Raw genomic sequence first — 12,233 nt, forward strand, 5'->3', positions numbered from 1 at the left:
GGGCATTCTTCCAGGTTGATTTTTCCTAGATAATACCTCTTGCGTCCCCCCATTCTCCTCTGCTTTTCTTTCTAAGGTAGGGGTTACAAATAATGTTTATTTCTCTTAATTCTAACTGATGACTGACAGGTCGTAAGAGTTGTGAAATATTGTGGGAAAATATAATTGGACTAAATTGAGAACTAGGGCTGAGATTGATTAATAATGTCTGCTTTGGGAACAAGGATTGGTGTCTATGGAGTGTACCATACCTGGATTCCTCTGCTTTAAACAAGCTGAAAGAATGAGGCTGACTTGAGTTCTTGAAGGGCCTTTGGAGATCATAGCCCAAAGCATAAAAACTTCTGCTCACTTTATATCTTTTGTTCTGCGAAAGAGTTTAGAGAGCCTGAGACAGGAATTCTGGGGCCTGTGGAAAACTGAGGAAGGAAGCATCATTTTGGATGGGCTGTACACTGTCTTTGACAATGACCTTTGTTTTCATGGTTGGGTGACAGTGTCCATCCAGGGTTAACATAAAGTTAAAGAGCTCACTGATCAAGTAGCTTCGGAAAAATGTGGAGGAGTGGGGTGGTGATTCAGGCAGAGCTTTTCTGTTATACAAGGGATGTATTTCTCCTTGTTTCATAACTGGTGCTGTTTGTGAGCAGGTCGAAAAGCCAAGGAGAGATATACCATACATACAATGGCCCGTTTCAGAGTAAAATCAACTGGGCATGGTTTCCTTACCAAGTCAGGCCTACTGTCTCTTAGCTGGCGTGCTGAAGATGGAGGGCCTTGAGATCTCATGGGGAAGGTTCTGTATGGTCAGCTCTGATATATGCCACAGCCAACCTTGGTGTCAATGTGACTCCTTAGCAGTTTGCCTTTAACAATGACAAGGTTTGTTGGTTTTGGAACTGTGACTGGCTGAAGTCGGCCATTTCTAGATGTAAGAGCTGGAAGCTCCCATCAACAATTTCCTATCAGTGCTAAGCACTGATTTTCTCTAACTTCTAAGCACGGCAACGCCTTTCCCTGCCCCTCCTCACTGGGAAGCCAGGAAGTCTGGGAAAGAGAAGAGAGTATATGTTCTTACAAAGGGCAACCTGCAGATCCCAGCTGGATATCTATTTGATGCACACTAGGGACACCACACGTTTTCAGAGTTGCTGGTGATGGTACCCAGGGGTAAGGACAGCCTGGTTCCCAGTCCAAGGGTCAAGAGTCAAGTCAGTGAGATGGCACTCAGTCTCAGCCAGGATGTTTCTTATCCAATGCTGCATTCCATTCTCAGAAATCACTTTCTTCCTCGTCTCCATGGGACATAATCTGGCTGAGAGCATCGTGGCAATGTGGCCATCTCTGGAACCTTCCTCTAGAGGTGAGGGGTCACAGGCTATAATGGGACTGTCATTGTCTCATTGTCTGTCTTCAGGCAGTTAAAAAATTCCCATTTTGTTCTGCCCATCACGACTTGCTTTTAAATTGCGCAAACATCAGGCGCCGCTTACCACGTAGGCTGGGCAGATCTTTCTGTCAGCAGAGGAGCCTCCTGCTGGAGTTGCTCAGGGAGCCCAGAGCTTGGACTTTGGGTTCTAGACAGAAGGTCTTGGAGGAGGTCGGGAGGGGGGTGGTGCCCTGTTAGGGGGTGGAGCCTGAGGAGGAGGGGGTAGAGTGGAGGGTGGGGAAGGGATGGGAGGAGTGGGGGCACTGGGGGCTGGGGGAGGGCAGTGGGGAGCAGGGGGTGGGGGTGTGTAGATGGGAGCGGGAGGCGGGGAGCTGGAGTGGTACGAGTTGTTGAGGGGATACTTGGCTGGTTGACTGTTCTTCACTCTGGTGAAGTTGATACAGCGCCCCTGGAAGAGAATCAGAGGAGGAGCATGAACCAATGTCTTAAGGTAGAGCAAGTGCTGAGCATGGTGGCCCTTGAGGGACAAGAGACACTGACATGCTGTGGATGACCTAGTGACCTAATGACTTAGTGACCTCATATCACATTAGTCACTGGTCTCTTTGAATCCATGTCCCTTCCTGGGCTGGCTGGGTCTCAGAATTGTCACAATCCATTTCCCCTATAGTCTCTCCCTGTCTTGGGTGGAGAGAGAGAGAAGAAAGCTGATGCTACCTGGACCATAACGTTATGAAGGGAGTCCCATTCACTTTAGCCTTGCCAGTAGGGTGTGACCAGCATTCCCTTCCCTGGGAGAAATAGGCCCTGTACCCCAGACTGCTTTTGGGCTGGTCACAGGCAACCCTCTACACTTCTTGTAAGAAATTCCACCAGAGACACTTTATTGCTAAACAGTTAAATCTCTAAATTTGGCTTTTTCCGTGTATGGCTTCTTAGGGACTTGATGAGACAATGCTGAGAGACCCCTGCGCCCTCTCCACAAACAGGCTCTGGAGGGTACAGAGCCTGAAGCCAGCCTGAGGCAGCCCTACCTCCTACTGTGCCCTCTCTGTCTTCTTTTACCAGGCAGCAGGCTCCACACTTGCTCTGTGGCAGAATCTCTTATGTATGTCACCAGGTGTGCAAACTCCCGTCATGCTTCCTTATGAGCTCCAGGCCACCCCTGTGTGCTCCAGGCTACCCCTGTGTGCTCTAGGCTACCCCTGTGTGTTCCAGGCTACCCCTGTGTGCTCTAGGCTACCCCTGTGTGTTCCAGGTCACCCCTGTGTGCTCCAGGCTACCCCTGTGTGCTCTAGGCTACCCCTGTGTGCTCTAGGCTACCCCTGTGTGCTCCAGGCCACCCCTGTGTGCTCTAGGCTTCCCCTGTGTGCTCCAGGCTACCCCTGTGTGCTTCCAGCTTCCCTTAGCTTCCCAGACCCATGAAGCATCTGTAGCTGTCTGTACCATGTGTCTCAGAATCATCTTCCCTTCTAGGAAGGCCATGTAGGGTCACCTCTGATATGCCCTTCTCTTCTCTTCCTGCTCCATTCCCCTACTGCTGGGATAGACACTGCCTGGCCATCTCTCCACACTAATGTGTGGTCTGTAATTCTTGCCTTGGTGGAGGCATGTCTAGGGAACCCCCAGTTCTCCTCACCAGATCTCAGAGAAGGGTGAGAGAGCCAGAGCCAGGCTGCAGAAACATGGTGGGTGCCTGTGCGTGTGTGTGTGTGTGTGTGTGTGTGTGTGTGTGTGTGTGTGTGTGTGTATGGGGGGGGGGGAGAGAGAGAGAGAGAGAGAGAGAGAGAGAGAGAGAGAGGCAGGCAGATATAGAGACCCAAGACTTGTCCTGTGTTGAATCAGCAAGATGCAGGCTTGTGGGGAATGGGATATGAGGAGGCAAGGAGAACCCTTCCTTTCCTGCGTGCCCCATCCTTTGAGTCATACACAGAGGCCCGCGTCCCTACCCAGCTTCTCCATAACTCTGGCCTCAACTCTCCCTTTGCTTCCTTGGGTATTTCTCTAGTTATTTTCAGCACTCATCCCAGCCCACACACCGCAGTTGTTTTATCTATAAATGCTTTGTCTTTTATGACAGAGGAGACATTTTGTTTTTCTACAGAACGGAGCTGTCCGAAGCCACTTGGGAAGAGCAGAGACTTGAAGGTCACTAGCAATGGTCTGGAAATCCCTTCCGAAGACATCATGTTATCGAGTGTCTGGATCAGAAAGGGCCAGACCCAACCAGACTGTACCTGCTTAGGAGTTACAACGCCCCTCAGGTGCCAGCACCTGGGTCCTTGGTGTGGGTGTCACAAGGTGATGTGCTTTACAGAGCTAAGCTTTACCGGGTCTCTACTGGGGCTCCACTAACCTCGACAATTGCCCTCTCATCTTCCCACCCAGAGCTCCAGGCTCTGGCCAACTTTAGGGGTAAACACTTAGTTTCCCTGACCAGGCGGCTCTTTTATAGCTGAGTGAAACTGCCCTGGTGACAGTTTTCTGGTGACACTATGTCGGGGTCTTCCCCTCATGATGTTATGGCTGTCTATGGTAAAGTCCCACACTGACAACTCAGAACCGGGCTTTTCTGAGCTACCTACTCTGTTTTCTTTCCCGGACACCCAGTGTTCACCAAGAGCTTCGGGGACCTTGGCTCCTTAAAGATGAAGGGAGATTCTGCGATGCTGGAGCTGAGGTGGGTTCCGAGTTGCTCTGGACATTAGTCCAGAAGGCCACATGCTCACCATATGAAACGGGGCGCACTGCCTTCACTGGCCGTTCTTCTGTCCACTGGCTCACAAGCTCCTGGTTCTCCACCAGTTTCTGCTCAGAGCCCACACTAGGAGTCTAAATCTCTGCTGTGGCCTTGGGATCTTGAGGACACTGGCTACATACAGGCGCTGTGACAGTCCTTCCTCTCCTTGACCGTGGGGAGGAACGGTGTTTGGGAAACAGCTGAATTTAGAGCTGCCCTCTGCTGATGGGAAAACAGACCAGGGAGGCAGACATGGCCTTGCTTGTGGAATGCAGCTGGAGGGAGCACCAGGTCTGACTCCAGCTTTGGTGCTGAGTGAGTTGCACGTCTGGCTTCCATAATGAAATTGGTAAATGGAATAAATGAAGCCCAGGAGGTGATAGAAGCAGCCTCAGAGCCCTTCCTGCAGTGAACCATGGGGAGCGATGGAAACAGCCTGGGTGCCCCTCATGCCTTGTTGTTGCAACATGACTGTTGTCACTTAGTTCTTACGGGACCTCCCACAGTGCTTTGCACATGCAGCTGACAGATGATGCACTTGCACTTATCTTGCTGAGAAAAGGTGCAGACGCAACAGAAATGCACCCTGGGGCAATTTACTGTAAGACTTGCTCTTCAAAAGAGAGGCATGGCTCCAGAGTGTTCTAAAACCCTGGGCCAGAAGTGCCAGCATAAACATGAGACACCGGAGTGTGTAATTGGCCTAAAGATTAGTTTACAGGGCATTTTATTCCCATTTTCACTCTTATATTTTGCTCATGAGGGGATAATAGAAAGGCCAGATGTCTTTGGTGGTGTACACGCCAGCAGATCTCCAGTGTTTGGTTAAAAATGTTGCTATGGCGACCAGAGCTTTCTCTCATGGTACTGGCCCCTTGCAACTCTGTTTAATTCTCTGCAGCACTGTTTCTGGGTGGTTTGAGTCACATAGAAGGCTGGCTTTGACCTTAGTTTACCTTGCCTTCTTCATTAACAAAATAGGAATGCCATTTTTTTTCTAGACATGCTCTGATAGAATTTTATTTTACTTTTTAAGCTTATTCCTATGCATGCCTGTTTTACCTGCACATATGTCTGTGTAGCATGTGTGTGCCTAGAAGTTAGAAGAAGTCATCAGATCTCCTAGACCTGAGGTTACAGATGGTTGTGAGCCCTGAGAGTTGAATTTCTGCAGAGGACCCAGTGCTTTTAACCACCGAGCCACCTCTTTCTCCCCTTTGGTAGAATATTTTAATAGCATCCAGGGATATTCTGCATTTTACAGCATTTGCCTAGTGTGCATGAGATCCCAGGTTCGATTCTTAGTAACACACACAAAAGGCTAAGAGGAAAATGTAACACTATGTCGTAATACATGGGGAAGGTTATCAGAAATCCTCATGCATGCACATGCTTGCACACACACACACACACACACACACACACACACACACAGACACACACTACCTTCATCTGTGAAGCATTCATAAGCACTTCAAAACCCTGTGATCTAGATATCATCGCCTCCACTGTAGAGAATGAAAGGGCGGGCTCAGGCCTATTTAAGTAATTTGTTTTGAACCACACAGTCAGCGATAGGTAGGGTGGGAAGGAAGCTTGGCTCTGCGTGGCTCAGGAATGTATTCTCTTTACTATTATCCTGGATATGAACCATAAGTGCAAGAATACCCCTGGAGGACCAACAGCTAGCATTACAAAGTGTAGCACTTGGCACAAGCCATTGACGGACGTGAGAGATTGTTCCAGAATGTAAGCCTGCCTGCTGAGTTCATGCTCTAGTGCAAAGTTCTTTGGTGACTCACTTTACAATAAAATCTGTAGCCTGTGGTGACACGAGGTCCTATGCTGTGCTCTTTGCTCTACCTGCAGGACATGGGGACTGTCCCATCAAGCTCTCTTTGGTCCTTTTCAATGGCACAAATAGCATAGTATGTGGTTCTCTTTTCAAGTATCTCCCAGGCAGCCATAGGGCCTCTCCTTGAGGCCAGGGCTCCTGCTAAGATCTCAAGGTCTAATGGACACTTAACAGATAATCCTTGTATAGTTGTGCGTCTCAGAGTGGGAGATTCTTTAAAAGCTCACATAGTCCTCATAAATTTAGCTTTTCAGAAGTAGACATCATTAGGTCACCTTATCATGGGCTCTATGGATGCTTCCAAGTTCTTGGGGCGATGTGTTGAGGATGCTATGTGTTCTCTTTGGTCTCACCCCCCCCCCGGCCGCCCCCCCCCCCCCCCCGACGCTCTCAGCAGGGTTTCCTGCAGCTCAGGCTGTCCTTGATCTTGCTATGTGGCTAAGGATGACCTCGTTTCTATTTCCAAGAGTTAACCAGCACGCACAGCCACACTGAGTGTTTATGTCATGCAGGGGATGGAGCACAGGCCTTAATTGACCTTTTTAAAAAGGAAATCGTCCCCTTAACAAATCCCTTTGCCTAATCACGGCAAGGTTGGGATGCGAGGTCTTGTTGACCACTTTTTCCTCGAGCTGCAGAGAGTCTGGGGACAGGGGATTGGCAGTGTGGGACTGTGCTCTGCCGGGGATGGGGTGGGGCAGGGCTCTTGCTTTGTTTCTTCCCTAACACACTCTTGCTGTGAAACCTGGAGCAAGTTACCATCTCTGAGGCCTTCACTACCTTCATGTTCTGTGCTGGCTCGATGTGTCCAGGGGCCATCAGCCCCGAGCTCCGATCCCATCAGATCTGGGTGGCTGTGGAACCCTTCGCCTGCAGTTTAATTGCATTCCTTTGGGCAGCCAGTTTGCACATCTTTTCATGTTGCTTAGTTTGGCCAGCTCCGATCCCTTGCATTGCGTATCTTCCAGCTGTTCGTTAGGTCCCTGAAACACCAGTAAACTGGAAAGTTTCAGCATCGGAAGCTTCACCTTTTGTTCTTAGGTTACCCTGGTGAGGATGCAAGCCGGCCCCTGAATTTCTGAGTTTGAGCCTGTGGGATGCTGGGGAGATTCGAGAAAGGCTGTGGGGTGATTGTGTGCAAAGACTGTGCCAGGGGTGAGCTCATGTGTGCTGAGTGCTAGGAAACATCTGGGTATCAGGCACGCTCGGCAGAGACGGTCAAACATATGCCATGGCCCCACGAGTTAAAGCAAATACTTTCCTATAAACAGAGGTCATTCAAGGATTTCACAGAGAGAATACTAAAGTGATCGTGGAAAATGTGTAACCCACAAGCCAAGTTTTCCCTACCAATACCTTTTCCTCTGACCTAGTTTTCACACTAGGCACTGTCTTGCTGGGAGGGCTGCAGGTATCTCTCAAGTTACAATAGGATTAATCTTCCAAAGTTTGCCTGGAGTTGGCTTTTTGGGATGGTGATTGGGAAAATCGATCTTGGAAAGAATGTCTGGTTCTCAGGCTAGACCATAAAATTCATTGGCTCGCTGCTGTCCACTGATGTAACCGACAGAAGTTGGCGCTCTAGTTCTGCGTTAGGACAGGGACTTCAGAGCAGCACCTTCCCACGTATGCCTCTGTCCACTCTGAGTCACTGCATCCTTTCCCCAGCAGTTGCATCATCTGTCAATCACTAGGGGCTTCAGCCAGTACCAAAGGCCTTGCCCTCAAGAGGATCCAGTCTAGAGGTAGAGACAGAGTCAATGATGACTCAAAACAGATGGAGCTGAGCAGCCATCGTTGTGATCTGTGGTGGTGCCAGCATTGATTGGACCAGAGACTGGGTCAGTAGGATTCTCTCTCCTGGGAATCAGAGCGTCCAAGTAGGGGCAGGCAGGCAGGCAGAACCAACCCTGGAAGTGAAAACTGGGTGGGGAGGCGCCATCTTCTGTGTGTCAGAGAGAAGCAGAAGATGACATTTAAAGCCCTTGGGTTCTCCCTGTTCTCACTACTGCACATCTAAAACTGGGGTCAAATAGTAGAAAGATTTCCTGGCCCCATCTTTCCCTTAACATACTTGTTACCATATAAAGTCTCCATGCATATGTCATATGTAGGAGTATATAAAGTGTACTTGTAGTAAGTGTACACACACATTCAGTGTTCTGCTTTTTGCCTTTTAGTGTCTCCCACCTACAGGATATCCAAGCTCTCAGCGCAAGCTCTTGGCTGGCTCCTATGAACCTCTCTGCCTACCTCACTTTCTCTCCTGTCTTTGAACCCTACACTTTAATGTTGAGCCATCTTTTCAAAAGAAGACACCACTCTCTGGCTTTTCTTGTGACAACACTCGCATCCTAGGCCCAGTTCCGAGACAGAGATAAACAGGTATTGCGTGAGCCCAGGGCAAGAGAAAGCGTGTGGTGAGGGTGAAGCAGGCGTTCGTCCAGCTCCCTCCCTCCACCTCGGGCTCGGCGTGTCTGTGATACATTTCCTCTCCTAGCCTGCTTTTTATGTGCTGTCCGGGGAAAGGGATCCAAGGTCAACTCTCTTGGTTATTTGATTCATTCTGCTGACACACAAGCTGGCGTGCTCCCTCTAGTCATGTCTTTCGATGCCAAAGCTAGGGTTAAGATGAGAGTGTGGAGGAAATACTTGGCAACGTGAGGGAGCTGGAGAAGCGAAGGGAAGGGTGGAAACAAAATGGCCTATCTTTAGCTGGACACAGGATTTGTCAGTAATTACCACCGAGATATGATTTATTTAATATACATCTCCCTTTCATCTGATTGCAAAGTTCTATATTTGTTGAAAACTTGGAAACTGCATAAGGGAAGAGGAGAAAAGAGGAAGGAAGAAGAAAGGTATTACCTCTGTGCTTTTCCTTTTTGGAAATTGCAGACACCCACGCAGTGCTTGGATTTACAACAGTCGAATCTGGCCATGTAAAACTCAAATACCATGCCGCGGGTGCCCCTCCCTTTCTTCTGACTCTTGAACCCAGGACCTCGTACTTGCCTGGCAAAGGTTCTGCCACTGAACCCTGCCCGGCTCATCACTTCCCTGCTATTTTCTCGTTTTATTATTGAAACTTTCATAGGTGTCTATCATTAACCCTACTCTCTCTGCCCCCTATTCCCTTCCTCCACTCCTCCTTGTCTCTCTTCACAATGTCTCTCCTTTCTTGTTTTAGGTGCCTCTGTCATCCACTGAGTCCCATTAGAGCTGCCCATATGCATATGGCTGTGGGTTATCCTCGGGTGTACGAGCAATGGTCACCTCTACGAAAGGGTGGGTCTCCCTTCCTTGGAATCCAATAGTTCCTCAGCTGTGGGTGTGGCCCTGGAGCTCCACCCCCATGCTAGGATTTCTAACTGACTTTCTGCAGGTCCTGCACTTGCTTCATGTTTTTAACCTTCACAGAAGCATGAGATGTAGTTACTAAATTCCTTACTGTAAGGCAGTAGGAATCCAGCTAGACTATAAATGATAGGACTGCTTTCATTTACCCATCAGTCATTCAAGGCAGAGTGGCTGAGTTAGTCAATGCACCTTAGCACAGCTTTTGATCATACTATCAACTTTTCTCCTAGACAAATGGATAACAACCTTTTGTCTCCATACCAGTTTATGATGATTTCAATTGCAGCTTCACGAGGGGAAGTTTTCCAGCGTAATGGTCAGAGGGGATGAAATCGTTTCTGTGGTGATTGTTTCAATACAAGTGAGGTTAGGTTCCTGTCCACATCCTTAGTGACTGGCCTGCTCACTGCCTCTGCTCACTTCTCTACTGGGCTGTTCCCGTAAATATTTTAAATAACCCATCGAGTCCAGTTAGTGGTGCCCACACGTGCAGGGCATAGGGTCATCTACTGGAGCCTGGCCATCCTAGCAAAGTTGAAGAAAAGCAACTCTTTGCCCAGCGGAGCCATCTACACCAGTAGTGCCAAGCTGGGGTATAGGCTGAGGTCTCCTTTATAACTGTGCTAGGATGCTGGCCGGCCTGATCACACGCAGGCAACCACAGCTGCTGCGAGGTTATAAGAAAGATCTTTTAAGTCCCAGTTTGCTGAGTCCAAAAATTTAAAAGTAAATTCGATATAAATCAAGATAAACATACTTTTAGTCACATTAAATAATTTTCTATTCAATTGGTGATTTTAAAAAGTAACATTTAAAAATTGAATAGAATATTTTTGAGATCACTCAAGATCTTGTTTTTTTTCTATTTTGATCTACTAATATGATATACTTTATAATTTTTTTCTAATAAAAACTATCTACATATTTCGAGATGAACTAAAAGTTTCAGAATCATATCTTTGGTGTGTGTGTGTATGTGTGTGTGTGTGTGTATGTGTGTGTGTATGTGTGTGTATGTGTGTATGTGTGTGTATGTGTGTGTGTATGTGTGTGTGTATGTGTGTATGTGTGTATGTGTGTGTATATGTGTGTGTATGTGTGTATGTGTGTGTATGTGTGTGTATGTGTGTGTATGTGTGTGTGTATGTGTGTGTGTATGTATGTGTGTATGTGTGTGTGTGTAGTCTAGTGGTCAAACTTAGGTACTGCTCCGCAGGTGCCATCCCCTCCCATTTATTTATTTATTTATTTATTTATTTATTTATTTATTCATTCATTCATTCATTCATTCATTCATTTAGCTAGTTAGTTAGTTTTTGAGACAGTCTCTTACTGCCCTGGAATTTGCTGAGTAGGCTGGCCAGCTGGTGAACCCAAGGACGCACTTGTTTTACTGTGTCACACCAGGCCACAGCCACACATAGATGTTCCTGCTTTTCTATGTTCTCTCTGCTGACTGAACTCAGGTCCTCATGCTTGCATAGAGAGCACTTAACGGACTGACACCCCGGCTCCCCAAAACCCCCACCTCAACTTAGCTTTGTTGCTCCTGATTTACCAGATAAAAATGCACACTTTCCTTCTGTAGTGTGCTACTTTGTCATTAAAGCCACTTTCACAAAACAAATTTGGATGACTTTTACCTCTTCACTCTGAGATAGCTGAAGATTTACTTGATCATGGAAATAATAAGAGAACTCTCTTACAAAAACTTGTAGGCTTTTTTTGACAGTCCTTTTATACTAATTTTTTTTTTAATTTGGCTTGGTAAGCCTTTAAAACAGACTATTTTAGTTATGTGTATTCGCATGTGTCTGTGTGAGTTTGCGCATGTCTGACTGTCTGAGTGGCTGTGGTCCCCACAGACTACTGTGTTTAAAGCTTGGTCCACAGGGCGTGGCATTCTCGGAGGTGCGGCCTTGTTGGATTAATGTAGTTCTATCGGAGGAGGTGTGTCACTGAGGTTTCAGAAGCTCAGGCAAGGCCTAGTGTCTCATTTTCTTTTTGCCCTGCTTCCTGTGGATCAAGATGCAGGACTCTCAAGCCCCTCCTCCTGTCTGTTGGTTGCCATGTTTCCCATAAGACAATAACAGAATAAACCTCTGAACTGTATGCCAAGTCCCACTTAAATGTTGTCCTTTATAAGAGTTGTCCTGGTCATGGTGTCTCTTTGCAGCAATGGAAACCCTACCTAAGACAGTATGTGAATGCAGGTGCCTATGGGGGCCAGTGGCACTGGATCTCCTGTAACTGGGGTTACAGGTGCTCGGTTGATATTTGATGTGGGTGTGAGAATTAAACCCAAGTCCTCTGCAAGAGCAGTATGTGCTCTAACCACCCAGCCCTCATTGCAGCCCTTCTGTGCCTTTTCTTAGTCAGTGTAATACTCCATCATCTCCCAGAGCATCATCCATTCCATCAAAGGTTTGAAAGCATTTGGACAGTGTTGTTGTCTGCACCGGAACTCTATGGTAAGAGACTGGAGAGCCCTTTCTCTTCATATGATGCGGTTGCACACCGACTGTTTCCATGTACAGATTTGCCAGTGAGGCCCACATTTCCAAAGAACTCACTCAAAGCCCTGTCTCAGTTCTGCCGGTCTTGCTTTGTTCTCTCTGGTTTGCTCTTATGCTAACCAGTCCTTTGTGTCGCTCTCTGTGAGTTAGTCGTATATTCGTCCCTGAGTTTGTCCTTAGCAGTGTTAGCTTTTTCCTTAGCCAGCAATGGAGGACTTCGAGGCTCTGGGATTTGTAAAGCACACAGGTTTTCTCTGGTGTTCCATTACCACCACTTTCTAGACGCCTGCTAACCACAGGCGATTTCCTTATAGGCCCGATGGTCATCTGTGAGTGTTTAAAAACCTGTAAGAATTTTCTACAGAGAAGAGT

General features: G+C 47.6%; 1 protein-coding gene across 1 annotated transcript in view; it reads right to left on the reverse strand.

Moving 5' to 3' along the window:
- Positions 1-335: 335 nt before the first annotated feature.
- Antxr1 (ANTXR cell adhesion molecule 1) overlaps positions 336-12,233 on the reverse strand; it is a 185,892-nt gene continuing 173,994 nt past the window's right edge. Inside the window, 1 exon segment of the mRNA NM_001044249.2 lies at positions 336-1,838. Within this exon segment, the coding sequence (NP_001037714.1) occupies positions 1,578-1,838 (261 nt within the window). The 3' untranslated portion in view covers positions 336-1,577.

Source organism: Rattus norvegicus, chromosome 4 (genome assembly GCF_021556685.1).
Source record: "Rattus norvegicus strain SHRSP/BbbUtx chromosome 4, alternate assembly SHRSP_T2T, whole genome shotgun sequence".
In the NCBI taxonomy this organism is placed as follows: Eukaryota; Metazoa; Chordata; class Mammalia; order Rodentia; family Muridae; genus Rattus; species Rattus norvegicus.